General features: G+C 39.9%; 1 protein-coding gene across 12 annotated transcripts in view; it reads right to left on the bottom strand.

Annotated features, from left to right (window-relative positions):
- Window positions 1–302: 302 nt before the first annotated feature.
- The window catches only part of NBEA (neurobeachin), a 684,640-nt gene continuing 659,415 nt past the window's right edge, over window positions 303–25,527 (bottom strand). For 9 of the 12 annotated variants that reach the window (XM_023250717.2, XM_011286341.4, XM_019825374.3 and 6 more), the window contains 8 exons: window positions 23,565–23,757; window positions 21,868–21,939; window positions 19,302–19,457; window positions 18,624–18,794; window positions 7,235–7,336; window positions 5,121–5,317; window positions 4,189–4,340; window positions 303–2,148 (listed from right to left, as the gene is read on the bottom strand). In XM_023250717.2, the coding sequence (XP_023106485.1) occupies window positions 2,058–2,148; window positions 4,189–4,340; window positions 5,121–5,317; window positions 7,235–7,336; window positions 18,624–18,794; window positions 19,302–19,457; window positions 21,868–21,939; window positions 23,565–23,757 (1,134 nt within the window). In that variant the 3' untranslated portion in view covers window positions 303–2,057. The remainder of the gene's footprint in view (window positions 2,149–4,188; window positions 4,341–5,120; window positions 5,318–7,234; window positions 7,337–18,623; window positions 18,795–19,301; window positions 19,458–21,867; window positions 21,940–23,564; window positions 23,758–25,527) is intronic. The other 3 variants (XM_023250724.2, XM_023250731.2, XM_019825371.3) reach the window with 1 other exon arrangement.

Here is a 25,527-nt window from a genome sequence, read left to right as displayed (position 1 = left end):
TATTCTTCACCACCACCTGCGTTTAGTTCCCTTTAAATAAAACACAGACTAACCCAAAAAGTGGATTATGTGGAAGAAAACAACAGGGCCGTTTCCCTCTGGTCACCGTTGCCCCAAATCCCTGCCAGATGGTCAAGCAGAGCAGCTCGTGTATCAGCAAATTACGGAACCTCATTAGGACCCTATTTCATGTTTTTAGATGCCACGGGCCTTTATAAGAGGTGATGTTGATTTCTTAAACTTGTATGACAACATAATGAATGCGTGTTGGGGAAGGGTCCAATGAAATGTGAAACAATCGGTGAATTCTTTGCATATTTTATTTTTCTTTTTTTTGATTTCCAACTCACACACATCTGGCATATTTTACATCTTTGCAATAAAACATGGTTACAATAGCTTAAGGAATTTATATATCCAAAATATTTCACCATGATCTCAAGATGAAATGAACTTGTCTTCCAGATGTTCAGTATCCTCCCAATTCTAAGCTACAAACTCAAGATATTGCTTACAGCCTGGTGATGAATAACTTAATCATTACGCTGATTCCCCAGAATTTCAGAATCTCATAAATACAAACAACAATGAAGAAGGAATTCAGTGCTAAAACTTACTAATACAAGGTGGATGACAAATAAGTAATCACATCAATAAATAATGATATGTTTCTGGTGCAAAGTGCCAATACAAAGAACCCATTATCTTGTGTTATCTTTTTAAATAAATGACTGCAAGTGAGTGTAAATTCTGAGAAAATCACATTCCTGTAACATGCCTCATAGCCCTACCGACACAATATGTACATCTATGACGATACAGTCACCAAATATACAAAGAAGAAACATGAATAAAGTGTATATACCCCTGGGTGTATAACTTGATCAGTACAATGTATGGAAAATCATTTGACACCCATCATCTTATATCATAAAAGATGAAGTGCCTTAGGCTAAGAATGTGGCTTTAGGTGAGAATTTCACAAGAACCTAAAAGAATAGCCTCAGTTATTGTTATAATAAAGTCTGGCTTGTTATTAAAGAAACTAAGCTATTCGAGAACCAAAGAGAAAAAAAAATCCAAAAATAGTTAGCATCAGATTCTCCTCCCCTAATGTACACACGCTAAGCCAGCAGGATGAGTCTGGAAGAGATGTCCAGGAGTTGGGAAGTCATTACTATGGAACTAATGGGCGTGACTTCTATTTATACAAGAAAAACCAAGACCTCATCCCTAAGCCCCCTTTCTGCTGTGTCTTCAAATTATGAAGGGTAGGGCTGAATTTTCTGTGTCTAAAGTAGCAAAAATGGCAAATAATGGCTTAGTATCCAAATGCTTTATGAGCAAATTTCACTTAGAAGGGATGAATTTAGATTAAAAAGTGCAAACCATATTTTGGTGAAAATGTCAAAAATTACTGTTTGAGCCCAAATTCAACCCTTTCGTACAAGCTGTGTCCTTGGACGGATCTTTCTGTTTCATAGTCTGAATGCACCTGTTCCATCGAGACATCAGGATTAAAGAACATGCAAGTTGTAACTCCACAATAAAATTAAGAAACATTTTGTTCTTTATACAAGGTTTTACTTTTACAAAAGTATCCCTTTAAATAAGATGCATCTGATGTACAAAGTATCAAACGTGTTTTTTTTTTTTTCTCAGCTTGAAAAGAGGCTGGAAATGGGATGCAGGTTAGGTTCAAAGCTTAAACTTTGTAACAACTGGACACAAGGTTCCTCAGAATTGTCAAAAGTCTCTTGTGAAGCGTCCTACTACCTTTTCTCAATAAACAACAAGATATGAAATAATTACCAAAACATCTCCTAATTCATATAATTTACATGATATAAGCTTGCTTGGTAGCAGCTGGTGTTCAGTCGTGAAAAAACACACAAAGTAAAATGGCTGCTGACTACAATGTACAGCTATTGCTGGGTGTGATGGAATGTACAAACGGAGGTCGATGTAGACGAGTTTTTTTCCCACCAGAGATATTGCCTTTCCATGCAGCACTTGTGCTCTCAGCTTTAACTTGGCTTTTGGTTCTTCATTTGTCTTCAGTATCTGTTCTGATGCTCATAATGCCACCGGTTAAAATCTATATTAAAAGCTACGATGCTACCAGAAGCCATGCCAGTGATCAGAGTCCTGGAAAAGCAGAGATGGTGGTTAAGACCGATACGAAATCACTGATGTGGTTGCTGCTTTACGGTAGATGGTATCATGGTCTCTAAGTTCACCAAGTCTTGGTTTTGTGCTCATTGAGAGAGGGTTACAACTTATTCTTGGTTCACCTGAGAGAAGGAGAGAAGCTGAATCTCTCCTGCTCACACCTGAACTGCCAGACCTGAACTGCTTAGCTTTTGATCGGACAGTTCATCAGATAAACGCTCTGGGTGTGCATCTTCAATGTGTGTACGTGGCTTACATGCACGTGTTGCTGTTCTAACTTTCCAGGGACATTATAAAAGGCAAACAGAATTGAAATTAGGGATGAAATTAAAATAGAAACTTTGTTAGTATCTTTCTTCACTCCTCTTTGGAGCCCCCTGGCACTACTGTGACCTTGCAGGTGCTCCCATCCACCCCCTCTCCCGGTGCCCACTGAATAAAGCCTTTCCTGCCCCCCCACCCTCAGGAAAAGTTGATCCCTTCCCTCTTCTGTTGGGTTGTCCCCGCTTCCCTCATATACAATTATGATTATCTGGTAGTGCTCAGTCGATGACGGTAGTAGCAGATGTTTGCTACACGAATACATGAACAACTAAGGACGCCAGGGAGAACACTTAAACTACTTAACACAATTTCAAGTACCTTATTTCAAAAACTTTAGAAACACTCATGTATATACACATAATCACACAATAAAGCATTCCCATTTACTCATGAGTATGGACGACAGCATTTTGGAATACTGTAATAATCGCCTGCTTAATTTTGCTTTCTGCAGATCAAATATCCCTTCCCCAAACTGAATCAAATTGCGTTGCTTTTCCTGATGATGTCAGTACCATTTTACTAGATTGTGTGATGCTTTGTTAAACGTGTTATATATGCTTTAATATTTATAACATTTTGAAAACAATATTTTTATAAAGAATACACAGATGGTTGAAAATTTTGGCTAGTAAGCTTTTCTTATTTCTGTTAAATATACAGCAAAAATAAGAGAGAAATTACATACCACATTAAGATTATCGAGTTTAAAAATTTTTAAATGTACGATATTCCAAATATTCTTTTCACTTTATAATAAACCCCGAGGTGAATTTTAGGAAACAGTAAAATCCTGTTGCCAACTGAGGAGCCATGGAAAATTAAATTAATTAATTCCCATACCAATTCTTTTTTTTTTTTTAATGTTTATTTATTCTTGAGAGAGACAGAGACAGAGTGCGAGTGGGGGAGGGGCAGAGAGAGAGGGAGACACAGAACCCAAAGCAGGTTCCAGGCTCTGAGCTGTCAGCACAGAGCCCGACGCAGGGCTCCAACTCACGAGCTGTGAGATCATGACCTGAGCCGGAGTCAGATATTTAACTGATTGAGCCACCCAGGTGCCCCTGTCATTCTTTTTTAAATGTTTATTTATTTTGAGAGAGAGAGCACCCAAGTTCATGAATAGGGGAGGGCAGAGAGAGGGGGAGAGAGATTCCCGAGCAGACTCTGTGCTCAGTGTGAATTCATGAGCCGAAATGAAGAGACGGATGCCTAACTGACAGGTGCCCTGTTTTGTATCTTTTTAAAACAGGCCAGCTCTGGTCTACACCGAGCCTTCTGCTGGGAACTGCTAGCTACAAGTATGACTCGAGCTGAAACGCACCTCTGCTGAAACACACGTGTCTCCGCTTTCCAGAAGGGAAGCCTGTGGACCCTGAGGCTAAGTGAGGATCTTCGAGCAGGGACGTTAGTGGGAACAGTTCTGTTTTGGGCAGTGTCTGATGTGCCTGTTCTCCCTCTGACCCATTCCTTCCTTTCTTCCCCCTGCCTTATTCTCTTCCTCTGTTCTCATCTTACCAGAATCCTTTCCTAGAGCATTTACTACCCTCCTCAATTTACCCTTTTCTGTGCTAGCCTTTCTTCCATCTGGATGCTGGAGACTTATTCACAGCACATTTCACCCTTGGTAGAAGGTACAGGACTTTCAAGGACAGTTCTCAAGTGATTACATTTCTCCTTCATGTGGCTCACCTCTGGTCATGGGATAAGTCCATTGCTCTAATGCCAGCATCACATCCAGGGTAAATGTACAGCTGCTTGAAGTCACAGGCCTGCCAGACCTCCACCACACCATTGTCCCCTCCGGTCACCAGGTTCTGGCCATCGCTACTCAGGAGAATGGCCTTCAGAAAAGGCAGAAAAGCAGCCATTTCTCTCAGATTTTCCCAGATGGTCAATGGTCATTACTGAAAAGCACTCTATTCAGTTCCCTCATAATTATTTTCTACTTTTAGCCATTTGTCCAAGTTTTCTCAAGTGCAGTCTACGAAATTTCCAATGTGGAATTCATCAGAGTTCTTACATAAACAAAGGATCTTATTAAAACCAATTAAGGTTACAAAATAACAGACGTCCCAAAGAGAATATTATCAATCTAATCCGGGAAGAACTTGAGAATTAAGTAACATGATGTTCTGTTAAGTCTGAATATCAACAATGTCAAGACTTTCAGAACAAATGGCAGAGGCATCATTTCAAAACAGCTTTTAATAATGATAAACCAACAGTTACAATTCACTTATGAGCGAAGGGTAATCTGGTACATGTACTTTTGGTCTAGGGTTCTGAAGATAAGATTCTTTGACAATAAACTCACTTTTAATGTCAGGGGGTGTAGCGCTGCTTATAAAAGAGCTGAAGAAAAATCTCCTTAAGGGTCTGACCCTCATCAAACGAAAGCTGTCATCTCTAAAATCAAATTCACAGAGTTACCTACTTGGGACTAAATGAACTTTGGGTTTGTTCAAAGCATCAATCTACATGAATTTACCTGCTTTTAAAACCACCACACATTTCTTTATCTGGATACCAGAGAAACTGTATTATGGATCACTTAATGTGAGATAGTCGATCTTCAATCCCTGGGCTTCAGTCCCTGTTTAGCACCGAACATGCAGACCTACCCGTGTTGAATCATTGATCTCCATCTGAGCCAAAAGTTTCCCATTAATGCTGAAATTGCTGAATCGTCCTCGTTCATAGTATATGATACAGTGGCCTTCACTCGAGACGGAAATCAAGCGCGGGAACAAGCAGTTCTCTGGTCCTTCAAGGGCTCGCAACAAATCTCCAGTGATGGTGTGGACAAGGCAAGGACCCTCTGCAGAAGGAGGATATCAACGGCCAGAGTCATTCATAATGACTAGTCACCTATGGGTTCTTACAAACACACTGACCCTACCTGGGTACATACACTCAGATTTGTGGAAGGAGGCAGAAAAGAAAAGAGGTACGCTGGCGGGAGCCAGGCACTGATGTTATATTTAAACAGAACAAACCCAGGGAGCTGTGTCTTCTGAGCTGACCTTCTCAACTTTTCATCTAGGGAAATACTTGGTCTTTTTCTACGTGAGATAATATTCTTAAAAAAGGATACAGTCCATAGATAATGTGAGATTAAAATACTGTATGTCCCAAAGTTTTCTCTTCATGCGATTTTAGAAATGTTTCTTCAAAGTTTAGAATTATCCACACAACTGCTAATTTTCTTTAGTTTCATCAAAACTTTAACATTATACCACATAAATATGTTCCTATCATAATGAGTTTCACCTTTTCTACAATTCATACATAAAATGTAAAAGGCAAAGTTAAGATAATTAATCAAGTGATTCAGACTGTAAAACAAGTGATTCAGGGTGTAAAAACACGTTTTGTCTTTAAATGTGAATAGTGAAGTGAGAGAATAAAAATAGTATGGGGGCTGACTTATTTTGCTCCAATTTTTTTTCCTTCCTCCTGGTAGAAATTGTGTTGATAAGATAAAACTTTCACTAGTCAAGTTCATAAAAATAACTGGTTAATATAGCTTGGTATTACCTGTCTCCCAATCAAAAAAAAAAAAAACTCATAAAGACAGCTAACGAATTATATTTTTCAACTGACTCCAGTAGGTGGGAATTTTATTGAACAAGTGGCATTGTAAAGCTATACCTAAATTTTGACTAAATAGATGTGCATGATAGAAAAGACAGAAAATTAGAAAGAAAAAGAAAACAGCAATCATCTCTAATATCACCCATCCCCTGTACAAAATTAATGTTTTCTTCTATACCTACCATGTGTCTGTATTTTCCTTTTCCTTTTCTTTCCTTTCACTTTACAGGATAGGATAATCTTACACTTATCGTTACTTATTTTTTAGTTAAAAAGACATTTATTGAAAATATCCTACGTGTCCATAGGGTTATTTACTCTTACATACAAAAGTGAAAAATACTGTCGCTACCTTCAGACATTACATCTATTCTCCACAAAGCAGCCAGGATAAGCTCCTGAAAACCAAATACGATCAACCTTGCTTAAAAATCTCCAGTGAGTTCCCACTACACTCAAAATAAAAGGAACATCGCAAGTTCTCGTGCCACTGGTCCCCGGCCTGCCAGCCTTCTCTCTAACTCCGCTGAGACAGCATCCACTCAGCCCCTCTGGTTGTCTTGAAGTTTTTCCTGAGCGTTAGGCTCCTTCCTGCCTCAGAGCCTCTCACAGTGAATTGGTGTCTGATCCAGAATTAGAATCCAGGTTTCCTAACTTTTCTTGAAACAACGCTTCTTTCACCAAAAGTCAAAAACTCCAAGTAATCATGTTTCCTTTCCCATCAACCTCAACACAGTCCCGGGCCTGATGAAGGAAGGGGCTTCTGGAGGGAGGGGGGTCCAAGGCCATGTCTGGTAAGCAACCTGACTTCCCTCAGGGCCCCCACGGCATCATGAATATCTTCCCCCATCTTTTATAGGTTATTTTTAATGGCTGCATCATAGGGATGTGTTGCAGTTGAATTTACCAGGGTTCTGGCTAGAGTGCTGGTGACCACACAATACTACATAAAATTTCATATATATTTGATATTAGTACTAGTAAGTATTTATAATAAAACAAAATAGTTGCAATGAACCTAGGGATTACATTGTCTATACGGGGCAATGTCTATTTCCTAAAGGAAATAAATCACAAATCATGGTTAACTTGAGAAAATAGTAGTTTTTAAAGACTTAAAACAAAAGAAACGCCTTCTGACCTTTAGCACCACTGATAACAAGTCCAAGCTCTGCACAGACAGAAACACAGACAACTTCATGGTCATGGCCTGTGAGGACAGCTCTTGGGGCAGGATAGTCGCCTGCAAGGAAACAGGAGCAGTGGGTTACTACAGACCAATGGCGGAAACGAAGAGCTACGCCGCTACGTCAAACATTTACAATAATAACCGTGAACATCTATTATGGGCATTTGCTAGCTGTGTAACCATGAGCTGGTTGCTTAACCTCTCTACTGCCTCCTCATCTGTAACCTACTACTTCTGTAAAACTACTACATGGGTTGTTCAGATGCCTAAATAAGTTAACAAATGCGATGTGCTTACAACATTATGACAGTGGTGACAGCTTTTCTTTTATTCCTATTGTTAGGAAACACACCAAGGCTGCCAAGGTATTTATATGCATTATCTCATTTGGTGATGGCAATATTCATAGGAGGTAGGTACGCTTATTATACTTATTTTATGGCTAGAAACCTAAGGCTCTGCAAGGTTATTCAATCTGCACAAGTTCATACAGCTAGTAAGTGTTGGAGCTGTCTAATTTTGAAACCCATGCCTTTACCCATTTAAAAATTTCCCCTAAAATCTCCAACAAAACAGGTTGACACGCTTTGATTCTGAGGTGAGAGGTAAGTAGTAAAGAAAAAAAAAGAGATGATCATCTTAAGTTTCCACTTGACTTAATAAAGTCAAACCTAGCTAAAAGTCCAACTGGATTACGTGCCATAAGCATTTTCACTGCTAAGTGCTTTCACAAACATTAAGTGGATGACTTTTAGGTGAAAGGCATTCTCTAAGGAGACTAGGAGCTGGGAGTATAAAGAGGAGGCATAAGGCATGCCCCGAAACTCTTGACAACTCATCAAACAACCCTGGCCTTTCCCAGGCTTTCCAGTGGAGGCACTCGACAATGCCAAGTGTGGGGAAGAACAGATTGTGTTCGCAGAGTACAAAAGGGATCAAAAGATCTCCTTAGGAAGAGAATATCAGACTATCTGGTGAGTAACCTGCACAAAGACTGTGTGAGAAGGGTCAGCAAAGTTGAGAGGGCATTATGCCCAACATTGTCGTATGGGGGCAAACCGATTGGAGAAGCCAGTTTGGGACAGAAATGAGGGGTCTCTACAGTCTTGGGTGCAGACATGTGAAGGAAAAGGAAACAACAGAAAGTCACAGAGGCACTGTGGAAGGTGAATGGGTAGGGCTCTGAGTGGTTCTGTTTGGTGGATGGGAAAAGAAAGCCAGTGCTGGTCGCCTTGGGCATATGTGAAGGCCTAAACGATTCACCGAAGTGAAATTCTGCTGAAGGTGGGGCGATCAGAAAGCAGGATGCGAAATACTTAGTAACAATACAATTTGGACTTGAACCACTGAATCAGATTCAACAAATATTTAGCAATGCCTTGTAACACCCCAGTATTTCCATTTTTCATTAACATCACACTTATTAATGTGTTACGTTGCCCATTTCTTTCTGTCTTAATTTTTAAACAGTTCTAGCTGACTCCTATTGTCTGACATTGGTTTAGCTGGCTGTGTTGTTTAGTTTATTCTACAGTATCATCTTAGCAAAGAGTTTATTATATTATTATTATTTTTTTATACTTTTTATGTATATTTCATCTTAAGCTATCAGTATTATTGACCATTACTTTTTCTCCTTGAAAAGGCACGTTGAACTCGGTCGTGTAACTGCAACTCTTCCAGAATTCTTGGTGTTTCTCAAACTAGGGTCCCTGTACCCTGAGGTCTGTGGATATTTTCTTGGGAGTATAAAGTTCTATGAAAAATTTTAAATTTCAGGTTTATAATTTGACGATACACACACACACACGTTTATTTGTTTAAAATTTATTTATTTATTCTGAGAGAGAGAGAGAGAGAGAGAGAGAGAGAGAGAGAGAGAATGAATCCTGAGCAGGCTCTGCACTGTCAGTGTGGAGCCCAACACGAGGCTTGAACCCAGGGAATGTGAGATAGTGACCTGAGCCAAAATCTAGAGTCAGATGCTTAACCGACTGAGTCACCCAGGCACACTGATACTCTAAGAATATTTTTTCATCAGTTATAAAGATGAGATCTCTTTTTTGCTGTCTAACATCTATGCTGTGGCAATTTAAAATTTACATATGTTTTAAAACTTAAGATGAACTAATTGATTAAGTCAATGTTTCTCAGACTCGTTTGTGGGGTCCTAGAACACATTTCTCAAAGCCAGAGGTTATTTTCGTTTCATTCTGTTTTTGTTTTTTGGTGTTAATAACAATTTTGTTCTCTTTAAAAGGGATCAGTGTAACAGTCAAGTTTGATAAACATTTCTGTAGATTAATTAATTTTTTTTTCCCAGGGTCACAAATTCTTTTCAAGTTGGTAGCTCCCACAAAGTGTCCTGATCTTCCTTTGTTTTTAGAAATAAATAATTCAAAGAAATCAATTACATATAAATATTTATAGCACACACATGAAATTAAAAGAATGAAATACATTCATTTGTAGTCACCTCCTAGCTTAAGAAATATAGAACATTACTAGTAAGTTTGGTCCTCTCTTTTAGACTGTTTATTTTAAAAGTTGTATCTTAAAAGTTCCATTTATTTTTCTCTTCTGTTCATTCTGCCTCACCCGGTTATTGAGTTTGTGATTTTTTATTTTATTTTTTACTAAAACATTTTTTTAAACGTTTATTCACTTTTAAGAGGCAGAGAGAGACATAGCATGAGTGAGGGAAGGGCAGAGAGAGAGGGAGACACAGAATCTGAAGCAGGCTCCAGGCTCTGAGCACAGAGCCCGATGTGGGGCTCGAACCCACAAACCGTGAGATCATGAGCTAAGCCGAAGTCGGATGCTCAACCCACTGAGCCACCCAGGTGCCCCTGTGATCTTCTTTTAAATGGTGCTTGAGTTCCTTGCATACTGGCCTGTTTTTCTCTGTAAATCCTATTCTGGATGGCGTGCCCCCCGCCCCTACCACCCAATTCTTGTCTCTTAGAGAGCCACCCTGTGCTTTGGGGTTGACACTGCTCTGAGAGTTGTCTCCTGGGCTGCCATGCCTGGCCCTCATTGTGGAGGGGGCAGGATGGGGGAAGTGAATGTTCAAGGCCTGGGAATCGTGCCTGCCTCCTGAAAGCCCCTTCTTTGGCACTGATGTGGCCCGCGGCACTGAGCAGCCACACTGGTTGTCCAATTCTACGCCCCACTGCGGCCAGAGGGAAGGCAACAATAGGTCTGGGAAAATTCTGGGAGGAGAGAGCGTAACTAAGACACCTTACCCTGCAAGACACACAACGCTCTTCCCTCTGGTTTGCCAATGCCTCCTCCTTCAGACCTACTCATCTTCTGTCTCTGCAGGAACTGCTCAGTTTCATGTGAGCTTTCTCCGATCCATCAGTTTCCATTTTGCTTTTGAGGCATCTCTCTGATGGAGTATGGGAGGAGGGGGATGGTAGCCCCAGAGAGCATGTCATCTTATTCTAAGTTTATGTACATTGCTATAACGTGTTTCAAATTGGCAAAGTGTCGATTTATATTTGCCAGCAGTCCCAGATTTGTCTGAAACATATTTATAAAATTATGCTTCAAAGAGGCCCTGAGTTCCTTGGTAAAATGAGAAGTAACACTTTCTGTGTAATATCACCCTTAATTTTTCTTTTCTTTTTTAAGGTTTATTTATTTGGAGACAGTGCACATGCATGTGTGCGAGTGGGGAAGAAGGGGCAGAGAGAGGGAGAGAGAGAGAGTCCTAAGCAGACTCCACACTTAGCGTGGAGTCTGAAGTGGAGTTCGACCCCATGACCCTGGGATCATGACCTGAGCTGAAATCAAGAACGAGAAGTTGGACCGACTGAGCCACCCAGGTGACCCTACCCTTAATTTTTCTAAGTGATTATTTTATCTCGCGAGAGACTGGTCAAATGAAAAATCCTGAAATTATATGCTTAATAAAATTTACATAAAGAATTTTCTAAACTTTTCCCTTATATGCTACAGAAAAAAGTAAAAAGCAACCTACTTCTCTTGCAGGGAATTGAAAAACATGTATAAAACTATTCTTTATGTATATAATATATTATCTATTAGGAAATAAGGTTTTCAAAAGTTTGCAACTGATTTAGAAAGTTAAAAAAATTTTTTTTCGTGACAATCTCCCCAGATCATTTGAATAAAGTGTGGAACAGAACTATCAGGGGATATTGTTTAGGGCCTCTGAAAGCATTATTTCCCGATTTAAAACAGAGAAAAGTAAACAAAATATTATGCAGGGGGTTTTGAATTGAGAAACCTGCATCAGGGGGAAAAAGCATATTTTCCTGCCAGGGACATTTCACTGCCAGGGACAGATGTCACACACCCCAACAATCATTCAAAATCTTGGGAATATTCTGTCACTGTCACATCACAATTGATGGATGTAGCTGGGGGTGAAAGGGCCTGTGCACAGGGAGGGGGAAGGCGCAGGTGAGCCCCCCCCATCCCAGGACCACAACACCATCGCCCTCATCCCCCAGCATTTCCTCAAACAGAAGAGCTCTTGTGTGACGGAATTGCCGTGGATCATAAAGAACAAACATGCCGACTTTGACATTGCTTATAGACAAGTATTTGGAAAGTCCAAATACAAAAAGCTTATTATAAACAGATTCCATCTCATTATTTAGCAAAAGCCATTTCAATATTTTCCAAAATGGATGATGAAAACAGTACAAAGTTATTAGATGCTGTTATTCACATGGAACTGACGAGAACTTTTTCAGTGAGATGGTCTCTGCTTTTAGAGAAATGATCAAAGCAAAGATACTCATGGTTCTTATTATTTTAAGCCTTATTTGTGGGGCGACTAGTATGCAGGGGGAAGCTTTGGTCCTTCTGAATCAAGAGCTAAACAAAAACAGCAGAGTTTCTACAATCTATGATCCTCAGCACGGTTCTACTGGAGTCAGAAGGCGAACGTCTTGATGATGTATGACCTGATTTTATCTACAACCTTCGTTAGGTCATGGCAAAAGGTATTTTCGTTCATGTTTATGCCTACGTGAAATAGACGTGAAACCCCAGAAGAGGCATTTTAATCACTACCTGATTTCAAGGTTTATTCAAAAAAATTGTTAGGCAATTGTCAGGATCGCTCAGAGAACTGTGCCCATGAGGAGTCCCTTATGGAGAGTGTGTCCTCGCAGCCCCTTGCAGAGGTCTGGCCCAAGTACCAAAAATGGCTGGGCCCACATTTTCCACAGGCCAAAGGGTGACCCACATAAAAAACATCACCTGGGATGGAAAACATCCCATGATATGGTTTCATTTTATTACATATTCACTGAAAAATAGAAGATAGATATGCGCCTGTTTATTCATTCATTCAAAGTTCTTCTTCTTGTCCTGCAGAGATGACACAGACCACTTCTGAGCCCTGCTGTGGCAGGGCAAATCTCTTCCCTTTAAGTCCTGACCCTGTATCCAGGTCAAGGCACATTAGTATCCTGCCATTACCTTCCCCAAATAGTCAACAGTATAATCCAAGGGAGTAGAGCTTTGCATAATGCCCAGAGACACCCCCACTGCCTCCTGGTGCAGATCTGAAGCTCTCTGACCAAGAGATCGTATTAGTTACTCTTGTGTGTGTGTGTGTGTGTGTGTGTGTGTGTATTTTAAATATACATTGCTTTTGACCCAAGCCAAAGAGCCTCACAGCCTCAATTCCAGGAAAGGAAAGGAAAGGAAAGGAAAGGAGGGGAGAGGAGAGGAGAGGAGAGGAGAGGAGAGGAGAGGAGAGGAGAGGAAGGGGAGGGAAGGGGAGGGGAGGGGAGGGGAGGGGAGGGGAGGGGAGGCGAGACAAGGCAGAGAGCAAGTGGCAAGTCAGTCCCCTTCTTAGTCACAAACCCTACAAAGTGTCCCAATGGTAGGCTAAGGGGATAGGAGGCTGAGAAAAGGAAGTTACACTATGGACATCAGTTTTGAAAGTCCTAGGAGTTAGAGATTGTTCACATATAACTCTTGCCTCTAATACATTTAATAAGCCCTAGATAAGGTCCCTTGCTCTGAGAAGTGTGGCAAAGATACACAGATGTTAAACATCTCTGGACCGTTCTTTGGGCACGCTTTCGCCTGGTACAATACCACTGGTTAGTGGTGGTCATGGAGCTGGGCACCAGGGTAGCCATATTCAAAGAAGGCTGGATGCAAACAAAGAGAGGGATACGATTTGGCAGATGTTTAGTGACAGGTTGTGGCTGGCAGGAGGGTCAGTGTCCAGAGCTGAAGCTCACACAATGGGAGCCCAGGGAAGGGATGTGTGCACAGCTGGAGTCTCCTTTTCAAAGGGCTTCTCGTTTCAGTCTGCATATTGCTTATATATGAGCTAAAAGACTTGTTTTTAAAAAGTGAAATTGAAAAGGCATACTAACGTCTTATGTATATTACTCAATGAATATTTGTAGATGGGATTTGAAAAGATGAGCAGTAAATTCTCTTCCAAAGTTTCCTACTGCTATGATTTTTAAAAACATCATATGTATGTATCGGCAAACTCTCTACAGAGCACCTCATATGTGGTATAAACACTAAAACCACACAATTTGAAAGCAAATTGGATTTAGAGCTGAGGTCCCAGTGTATTTTAAGTGTCTGTTGAAGAGACAACAATGTTGACTTGCCCCTCTTGTGACTATCTTGTTGGAAGCTACGGCACGTAATGAGAAATGTCAAGTCCCAAGATCAATGAAATTTTGGGCTCCAGGGATTCAACAGGAATAGCATTGATCCTTTTAAAGAACACCAGTCAGAGATGGGTTGTAATATATTGCAAAGAGGGGCTCGGGAGGATAAGCGGCCAAGTCCAAGATACCTACCTGACAAAAAATTCAATCAGCTTTTAGCACAAATTGCCTGCTCTGCTCTCCTTTCTTTCATGCAGTAGGCTGCTTCCAATTAAAGTGCGCAAATTAATTTTTATCACTTCCAAATTAGTTTCAGAATTTGTGCAAAAGAGTGTTTCAGATGAAAGCATCTGTCCCTCACATCTCTGCGATTCGTTATCTAGTCAGGGACCTATTCAAATCTCCAAGAAAATTTTCTATGTTCAAAGTCACAAGTTTGCAAGAATAACACTAGATATCAGTATTATAAAATATATTAATAAAACAACCATAATTCAACTGTAACCTATGTTACACAGCATCTGCCTATTTCTTTTATGGTCTGAAACTCTTTGTAATAATCTGTGTACAAATTTTCATGGTCTTTGTGGAAAATTCATTAAAACTATGAAAATAATTAGGAAAAGACTATTTCTGAGACGTCTGAATTAGTCACGATAATATATTTGACACAATGAAACCATAAAACTCTTTCTGCACTTACCTAAGAAATCCACAAACATTAGAAATATTTTCTCTGGTAGCAACAGAGCCACCCATTAAAAAAGAATAAAGACAATGCGAAAGAGACATAAATATATTAGAGAGCCACTTGAATTAATCTTGAGAAAGTGAGTAAATGGATCCTATCATTTTATGTTGTGCTGAATATACATCTGATTCGGCCTCTGACATACAAAGCAATTCAATGTCCTTACCACGACCAATCCCGGGATTCTAACAGCTACTGGGATATTATGTTTCACACTAGGACTTCCCCCTTCAAGTCTAGGTTAATATATACAACCCTCAAAACCGAAGGGCATTGTGTCACACACTTTAATATGAATTTAGACATAACGAGCTTTTTCGTCTTGAGTAGCAATGCATTATAAGATAGAAAACACATACGGCCTGGTTCTCTGACCTGTGTGAATTGGTGGCTAGAATAGATTAAACTGGGACAGAAGCAAAAAATCCTTTCCTCTCGTGCTGTGAGTTTTCTGATGGCAAGGACTATGTTTATGTCAACACCCATGGCTGATCCCTGATGTGACCGTCAGTTCAGTGTGTGCAGAGGCTGCCTTTACAAACAGTGGCTGGACCGATATATGTGGTCTCTCTAGTCATGCATATATGTGCTGCTAAGTTGGCTGTTTCAACAGATTAGGCAAAGTCATAAATCGGTCAAGTCAATCAAGTACAAAATATGACCAATTATTAATCTTTTTTTACTATTACAATTATTCATAGGGTAAGAAGCTGATACTAGTTTTTACATAATTTTCAATTTGTCCCCCAGGTGGAAGACTAAACGTTTCATAGTACAAGACCAAACATTATTATCTGATGGCAATTTATGATCCGTGTAATAAATACTCTATGTGTTTAGTACGTTCAAGCAGAAAAAGGAGTTTGGAGATTAGTACAATATAGGTTTTTGTAAACCACAGGTCAGAGACTTTGACTACCCGGCATTCTCAGCTGCTAAGGCAGGACTAGCACCCAGGAGGCACTCAGTACATGCTTGTTGCTTGATTTAACACTTCAGGTGATCATGCTGTTTATTCTAGAAGAGCAATTTTTCACCTTATATTAAGGATGATGGATGAAATAAAGCCTTATGATATATGTCCATATTAAATGTCCAAGCAAGTTTTGACACAGTGGGTTTTAGGAAGTGGTTTATGTTCATAATGATGACAATAGTTTTGATCAAAAATAAATTCTTATAAATGGAGGCAATAATAAATAGTATGCTTTGATAATATTCTTAATTCCTTAAGGATAATCTTGTCTTTATTGAAAGCTTAAATAAAATGCTGCATCTTAACAAATACAATGTTCAGAGTTTTGTTCTTAAGGATTAATATAAATATTTTCATTTAGAGAGCTCCCATTGTAAGGAAATTTAAACAGTATAAATATTACTATATTTAATTTTTCTTGGTAACTGATGGACCAAAGCTACAGCAATTGTTAATTATCTTTTGGCTTAAAAGATCATTAGAAAATAATATAAAGTAGCTAACACAGATAATTACTATAATTTAACATTAAAACTCTTTACCTCATAGCAGTACAATATACAAAATATCTTCTCTTGGCTACCAGCTGGGAGCTTTTAAGAAATAAATCCTCTTTTTGGAAATATCATTTTCATCATTTCTGAGCTTCATTTTGAAGATTTATTGAAAGAAATTTAAAACACTACTCGGGGGGCACCTGGGTGGCTCATCTGGTTAAGCATCTGACCCTTGACTTCAGCTCAGGTCACGATCTCGCAGTTCGTGGATGGAGTCTCGTATCAGTCTCTGCACCGACAGCACTGAGCGTGCTTAGGATTCTTTCTCTATTTCCCTCCTCTCTCTGCTTCTACCCCACTTGCGCGTGCCTGTGCTCTCTCTCAAAGTAAACTTAAAATAAAAAGCACTATTTCGTTTCTTAAAAATATTTTTTTAATTTAAAAACTTACAATTTTTATCAATACAGATGGAAGCTACTACACGGGCCTGCTACTTAATTCAACTTTTCTAATGAATGCTACGCTACTATGAAAATAAAGGAGATGTGTAAATATGAAAAAATAAATTCGGATAGAATACGTGTGATAACATACAATGCTTGAGAATAAGAAAGCCACCAACGGTAGATCAAATGTCTTATACGCACATATACACACATGCACATACACTAGAATTCTGCTAAAAATGAAGTTTCTGTTTTTTTAAGGGATATTATAGAAAAGAATAAATAAGGAGGTTAATTTTTTAGTATTTAGAGTATATTTGTTATAATGTAGACATGGTAGCTAATTATTTGAGCTGGTTGGAAAGCAAGCAACGCTGTGTTTTTTCCCTCAAACCAGCATCACATCTTAGTTCACAACTTAGAGCAGAGGCTGATACGTAAGACGCACACACTCTCTCTTATTTGGTACCTATGCTAAGAAACATGATTCCATGGTGCCCTTGAGTTTCTTCATCTACTGTTCTTCAGCTCCAGCTGTGGGCAGCACGAATAAAACCCCATGTAACATTTGGTCCTCTAGTTCATCTCCCACTATCTTCATTCATATGTATACATTTCTATATATTTCCCTATTTTCTTCTCTACTATGATAGGGCCTTGGCTCCTAGCAATGAAAAGCCATTTTCTATTTTTGCAACATTCCTGTCAAAATGTGTAAGAGTCGGGGGTGGGTGGGACTGGCAAGGTGGACAGATTATACAACTGGGCCTTCATCCTCAGCTAGGCTCCAGCCACGTGGCTGGAACACAGCATCTCGTGCACTTCTCATCTGCTCTTACAATATTTCAGTGGCAGGTACACAGCATCCCCGGAAAATTCTTATCTCTGTCTTGTTGTACATATGACCCAAACTCATGTTTCAGTTGGTTTCGGAGTATTCTTTAAGCTGTGACCAATGTATGAATTACAATTAGAATCGCCCCGGTTTAAGCACCAGACATCATCAGCGCTTTCCAGAAACCATTCTCTATTTTATAGGAAATATTTGCATTGAAACTATTGAAACCTTGGTAATTAAAAACAGTGACTATTTCTACGCAATCTCTTATCTAGTTCTCCACTTAGGCAGATGTGGGTGGAATCTAAGTCATCAGCAGGACGAGGTGGGTGGGCCCAGCGTCCTCCTAAGCCGCCATCTTCCTTCAATATCTAGTTCTCCATTTAACAATACTTATTGAAAAAACCATTATGTGTGTCACTTTGCCAGGAACCAGAGACTGAGAATGGAAAGAGAGAGACTCATAGTCCATTTCAGTGTTTCCTCAGAACAGCAGTTCCAAAGAATAATAACTATTCTGCCAGGAGCAGAATGGGTTAAACAAATTTCGACAGATTTATTTGTGTAAGACTTTCAGAACTTACCTAGAGAATAAGAGTATATGCAGAGTTTTCTAAAATTATTTTACTCTGGAGTCCCCCCCCCCCATTCTTTTCCTATGGGATATTTTAGGGAGCGCTGGTGAATAAAGAATACTCAGGAACCATCACAAAGAAATTGTCTCCTTCAGTTTTTGCCTTCCCAATGCCTAATCTGAAGGGAGTACTCAATCATTGTTAAATGAATAAACAGAGATATTTACTCAACTATGTGGTAGAAAGTAAGAAGTGTCCTCACTGAGGCACTCTGAGGAAATTCAGAGAAGGGAGAGAGTATATTCAGTTGAGAGCAGTTATAAGACGTTTAATGGACCAGGTGACACTGAAAGAGATTTCTGAAGGATAAAGACATTGGGAGATTGGGGATGGGCTGCCAAAGAGAGGGTCAATGTGAGGGGACCTGGGACTTTTCCCAGGTGGAAGGTTACAGTGGTTGCCCTTGTTTGTACTTCGAACATAGTGACATTCTAACAAACATTTTTGCTATGTAAAGCTCTCCTTTTTTAAAAGTCTCACAACCCCAGGAAAAGCTGTTAGAAAAATAAAAAAGGCAAAGTATGTTTAAATAAATGTATTGTCTGAGGGGACGCTTCTAGACAAATACTCACTGCTGTTCGGGTTGTCCCCTATGATATGGTGTCGCCCACTCCAGTACCAGAGAAGTAGGGTAGCATCTCGAGACCCAGAAACAATGTAGCAGTCCCCGCCTATGTATGACTCCGACCTGGCCAAGCACGTGACCACGTCCCAGTGGCCAAACACAATCTGAGTTAATTTCCCTGAAACACAGAAAGGGTGGGTTTAATTCATTTGCTGTTTTCCTTTAAATGGTAATGAGCTTAACTTTATTTTACTAGATTTGTGAAAAGGGAATCTGTAAACGTGAACATTTAGGAGCTAATTCAAATTTAGCTGCAGATGCTTTCTTGAATTTCTTCTGAAAAACAATACAAGAATGTTACTTGAGATTTTTAAGGAAATGACTTCTAAAACAACACAACTGTGATTTTTAGTCCCCAGGGTTTGGGTCAGACTAAGGGGAGGGAGGTTTAAGGTCTTTTACTGGATTTGATTTGGGAAAGGGACAATAGTCCTATTTGTCCTATGAAATCAGGACTCAAGCTGAGGTTTGGAATGGATGGCATTATAACTAGTTACTTATAATGTGAACATTTAATTTGGATCTTGGCACTCAAGATGAAAATGCCTACATTATTAAGTATGATTTTATTTTATAGAACAATAGGCATTTGGAAGGGAATAAGGTATTTTATAGTTAAGCTTACCTGTTTCTGTAGAGTAAACTCTGAAGCTCTTATCCCAGAATCCACAGATAAGAATATAGCGATTATCTGCTGTGACCACAAAACAATGTGCATTGATTTGTATACTCTGGTCAACAAGGTCTGTGATCTGCCGTTTGTTCACACCAGAGTTATTGGCTAAACATAAATGGAAAAGAGAATTTAAAGAAGGACTCCACAAGAGTTTCATCAAACACTTACAGGAGGAATATTTTTATGCTTCATTTATCTAGAAATGGGTTTTTGAGGCTATAAGATTATTAAGATTTTTAACATTTCCCCATGAGGAACATAAGCTTTTTTTTTTTTTTTTTTTTTTTTTTTTTTTTTTTTTAGCAGCAGTGGCTATTTATGAACCATATCACATATTTAAAAGTTGTCAGAAATTTAAGTTCTTTCTCCACCAATAAATAACAACAATATGAAGAATTCAGATAATGAATTTAAAATAAAGTAAAAAATATTTGAAAGCATTTAATTGTATCCATGTTCACTATGCACAAGTTCATTAGTGTCCAACAAGTTCCACAATAAAGGAGGAATGAACATTATGTGAAGTATGGTATGTAAGGAAAAAAAAAAGTCTTAATATTTGCCCCAATCTGTCATTTTCTGATGGCATTTACAACTCATGTGGAGAAAGAAAAGGGGGAAGGGTTTGAGCATGGGATGTTGTTATGTGGGCAGCCCCACAGGGAGCTTTAGGTCAGCAGCCTTGAAGACCTGGATTGTCAACAAACAGAAGGCCTTTCCAGAATGGGCTGGCAGGGGAGGAGAGGAATAAAAAACATGGGAGAAGGATTGGGGAGGAAAGAGACAGGCAGAGAATCAGGGGATAGCGCTGGGACTGAATCTGAATAAAGTCAGGAACTCGGAGACACCGTCTGATTTCCCCAGTGCCTGTCTGCATGCCAGCCTGTCCCGTGCTCTGCTCTGTCCTTTCAGGCGAAATCCCTGGGCTGAATTCTTAAACAGAAGATGCAGACGTAGGAGATCACCCGCATTCTCTAACGCCAATTAGACTGAAGTGCCACTCTTTGTGGATTCCCTCTAACGGTACAATAATAACGACTAGGGAGGTAAGCCCCCCAAAATGGAACAACAACAACAAAAAGGTAGGAAAGGAAAAGAAAATCAAAGGTTCTGAGTCACTTGAAAACTGCATAATTGGTCTTGATTAATTAGAACAGAGTTGCTAATTTTTCCATGATTACCTTCTAGCTGTATGTGACATTGTTGAAGTCTCTCGGACAAAGGAATAGTTGGACTAGACTCTAAAAATATTCCTAGTCCTAAACCTTATAATTTCCCATAGACATGTAAATGCTATTTTGTGTAGGGGTATAAGTAACTAACTGAACTGGCCACCTTTTAATTTATTTCTGGGTTCAGAGATGAAGGGTGAATTAATCTAAGAAAAGAATTCCAAAACTTGTATATGGATTTATAATATTTCATACCATTTTCAACTTTTTTCTAATTTAGTTCTCTATATGATCCCATGAGAAAGGCAGAACAAACATCATGATCAGCCATCTTGCAGATAGGAAACTGAGGCCTAGAAAAATTAAGGGGCTTGCTCAGGATCCCGTGCTAATAAATGTGTCTGTGATTTTAAAATACTTCCATTATCTGTTGCAAAGAGTTACAGCTCATAGTTTGCAATTCATATGAAATATTTAATTTAAAAAAGTTGGCCCTGTTGAATGGAGATTTTCAACGTTTATTTATTTTTGGGACAGAGAGAGACAGAGCATGAACGGGGGAGGGGCAGAGAGAGAGGGAGACACAGAATCGGAAACAGGCTCCAGGCTCTGAGCCATCAGCCCAGAGCCTGACGCGGGGCTCGAACTCACGGACCGCGAGATCGTGACCTGGCTGAAGTCGGACGCTTAACTGACTGCGCCACCCAGGCGCCCCTTGAATGGAGATTTTTAGAAAAGATGTCCTTCATATTAGTTTCCTTCGATAATTTTTTTATTTTTAAAATTTTTTAAATGTTTTATTTATTCTTGAGAGAGGGAGAGAGAGAGAGACAGAGCATGAGTGAGGGGCATGGCGAGAGAGGGACACAGAATCCGAGGCAGACTCCAGGCTCTGAGCTGTCAGCACAGAGCCTGACGCGGGGCTCGAACTCACAAACCGTGAGATCATGACCTGAGCCAAAGTCGCACGCTTAACCGACTGAGCCACCCAGGTGCCCCCCGCTTTAATAATTTTTTTTGAGGCCTTACCTATTTCAAATAATATAAAGTTGTCAAAGAATAGTTTAGGCAGAAAGAAAGGACAGTTCGGAATGATTTGCCTTGTTTAGAACCAACTTAAACAACCTCCTAAAATATCAAGAAAATGCCACAAATAATTGTTGTAAATACCAAAAAGTTGTTAGATGGCATATGATTTACACAGCCCCTTGATGGTAATTTCATGTTATTTGCACATCAATTTTATGGCAGAAAAATTGCCATTCGACTGTCTTTTGTAGTAAGTGCACAGGAATCTGTGCACAGCCAGCATTCACGAAAATGTATTTTTGTGGTTAGCGTACCGATTAAGGGGTCCATTTCAATAGGAAGATGATGTGCTTGGTCCAAGGAGTATCCTGGAGCTCCTCTGAGGCCTAAAGTTTAAACAGAAGGAGAAAACTACCATAAAATTCTCGGAAAGGGGGAATTTCCTAAGATGCAGTGTTTCATGATGATTGTGGAAAAGTATGGTTTAGAAGTTATTTGGCAAATTGTTGTAAGAATGACTGTCATACTACACATCTTTGTAGATACTCTCAAAAGAAATCATCACAACAGGGACTCCTGGTTTCCACGGAGACGTGGAAAGCTGAAAAGAGTCTTGTTCTCATTCTAACAACATGAAAAAACAGCACAAAATAGAAGATCATAACATTTCTTGAACCCGTCAGAGAGCTAAGATTTCCGGGCAACCAAGGAGCCTGAAATCTAAGAAAGGCTGTGCCTGCACGTAGTGGTGGGTGTGAGCGTGGCCGGGCTCACCTAGGCCAGGGCAGAGGGGGAGATGGGGCTCCCAGCTTCACTCAATTTATGACAAGTCAGTTGAAGGTAAGTAGAAATGACACACACCTAAGACCTTAAGCTCAGGAAAAGCCACTTTTAGAGGATTAGTATTTAGGGCTTGATTGAGTTCATTAGTCATAATTTTTTACATGTGATTATATAACATATATAATACTTTTGAACAATGCTAGCGAAAAAATGAATCCTTTATAGTTTTTTTTCTCAGTGCAAAACATTTCTAAAGGCTAAGACTACCGTGGATAATAGTTATATTTTTTTCTTAAGATGTTTGTTGCATATTTCTGATCAAATGGAAGTAGTTATGCTTCATGTTGAGAGTATCACCAATAAATATAAAATAAGTGCATTTAGAGCCTCTTAGAAGATTAAGTTATGATATAAATGATACCATTTTTCAGAGGAATACAGAAGTCAGTAGAAGAGGAAATGTCAGGTTAATTCACCATGGACTCATCCATTTAGCCCTGGAGATAGGCTTCCAGGGAGACCTTAAGGGGTGAATTTGGCCAAATAAATCATTTGGTCACATCCATTTCTGTCCTGGTTAGGTAAGTATTAATACGTCTAATTTTGACACCAGAATTATATCACTTCAAGATGTACTAGCCGGAACTTTCAGGAATGCGCTTAAAGAAACCACGTGGGAAATCACTGAACAATTTAGATGTAGTCTTTTCTCAAAGACTCTCAATTCCACCCAAGGAGGAAAGTGGGGTCTGTCTTGTTCACTGCTGTCCTCCCAGTGCTCGTGACTATGTGACACACAGTGGCCAAATATTTGCTAAATAAATTAGGTGGAAGAAAAAGATTTCGAAACCAGCATCTAGGAAATCCAGATTCAAACTCACTTTCATTTAATATGGGATAAAAGTGTTTTTGTTTGTTTGTTTGTTTGCAGGGCTGAGGTACAGGAGGGTGGGAGGACCTGAATTATTTGTAGAACTGCTTTAATTCATCAAATATTTATTGACTACTTAACCAGTAGCCAAGCATTCTGTGAGGCGAGGCCCTAACATATAGCAGTAGTGAGTAAGACACACGAGACTCACTTCGTCAGGTTTGGCAATTATTTGCTCTCCTGCTTTTTGTAGACGATCTGGCATATTAGGCAGCCCTCAGCACACTTACCTTACCTTAACTTAACTGCAGCTCGTAAGACACCTTCCGTAAGTCACCTGCTTAGATGCCTGCTTACCTACTGTGTTATGCCATCGATTCACTGCAAACAGTCGGCTGCAGGTCACGGTCACCACCGCAGGGATGGTCAGGTGGGGCAAGGTGTTGGCTGCCACGTGGGTCACCGGAGAATTGGACGGGAACTTCAGCACCATGATCACATCCTGTTGCATCTGATCTTTAAACATGAGTGGACTCTGTGGAAGGAAACACTGTTGAATAGAAAGGGAAGAGGGCAGAAGGAGACAAAAGGGATGACATGGTTAGTGAGAGCTCTGGGGAGATGGAGGTAAGCACAGACAAGGCCAGCACGAGCAGGGAGCAAAGCAAGGCGAACTTGCATCCTCTGGGGACGGCGCAGGGAGAAGGGCAAGGACTCGGTGTGGTCGCTGGCAGGGGACATCGAAGCATTAACGGCCAGTCTCAATTTAAGTATCGCCCGACCGCGGTGTGAGAAGTTCGCTTACAGATCTGTCGTGTGATGTAGAATAAATTGGTCGGCGTCACGAAAACATCAGTTTGGTGGAAAAATTGGTTACTGACAACGTCTCCATGAACGATAAAGTGAACTGGTCGGTACTTGCATTTTTTACCTGGTTGATCTGGGCTCCTGGCTCCAACCTAAATCATTAAAAGCGAAGAGCCTTCCCTGTCAGAGGTCTGTACACATCTCTGCTGGGGCAGTACTGACTGGGTACAGTCAACACCCCCTTTCCCCTTCTAGACTGGGTGCTTCCTTGAGGGCTGCCCCCTTTCTTCTCTTAATCTGCGTTTTCAAACTCTAGCATGTGACTTGATAGAAAGTAGACGTTATAACGTCCTACTGTTTCAGCACTATAAAACACTGCAACACATTACTGCATCAAAAACACAAAATAGGGATGCTGGAAATAACCACGATTTAACTTTCATAAATGTTTTGTAATTGTTTTCTACACATATGAATCGTCTGCTCCACGAACTTGCGAGGCCTACGTTTCCTTTATGAACAGTTCCATGCCAATTTAGTCTCTAACAATGTTCCCCAGGAAAGCAATGAATCCTGACTGGGCATTTCTCCAGGATAAGTATTTTTATTATTATTATTAAACAGAGACAACTAACATGGGAATAAAACTCTCCTGCCAAAGCATTTCATACAATAAAGTGTTAGAGATATTCTCTTGGACAGTTTATTAAAAATGCTTCGTTTCAAGGCTTGAGGCTCCAAGGCCACATCCCCAAGTCTACACTGGGACTGCGTGTTTGTATGGAACAGCGTGCTTGGTGACCACCTTTCTGCTTTCTCACACACACAAGGACCAATTTCAATCCGAAGAGTTCATTAGTGACTACTCAAGGGTGCTGAAACTGAGCCATTGGAGAGAGAAAAAACATGGTTTCACACAAACACATTTATTTACGTGTTTCACTAGGAGTTTGACTATCGATTCCTTGAAGGTCTAGAATATGCGGTCACCTCTGTATTGCCAATGCTTAGTGTCATGCCTGACACACAGAAGGAACTCAATACAAATGTGTTAAGTAACTGATAAAATAAACTAAAGGTCTGAACAGCTTATAAATTTGTTTGCACATATTTATGAACCATATTTCAGAGCTCTTTACCCCAAAATTAGGATACTTGCTGCCTTGATAATTACCTAGAGAAACAGATGAACTTTAATTCATTCTGCAAACACCTTTTTTTCCTTCAAGCATTTTTCACTTCAGTTTAAAAAATAATAGTAAAAAGCCACAGTTTAAAAAATAAGTTCCTTCTAAAGAAGTTTCTCAGGGGCACCTGGGTGGCTCAGTCGTTTAAGCGTTCAACTTCAGCTCTGGTCATGATCTTGTGGTTTGTGAGTTTGAGACCTGCATTGGGGCTCTGTGCTCACAGCTAAGAGCCTGGAGCCTGCTTTGGATTCTGTGTCTCCCTCTCTCCCTGTCCCTCCCCTTCTTGCACTTTGTCTCTCTGTCTCTCTCAAAAATAAAAAGTAAAC

Source organism: Felis catus, chromosome A1 (genome assembly GCF_018350175.1).
Source record: "Felis catus isolate Fca126 chromosome A1, F.catus_Fca126_mat1.0, whole genome shotgun sequence".
Lineage (NCBI taxonomy): Eukaryota > Metazoa > Chordata > Mammalia > Carnivora > Felidae > Felis > Felis catus.
The sequence above is the reverse complement of the archived record's forward strand: the minus strand, read 5'-3'. Positions and strand labels throughout refer to the sequence as shown.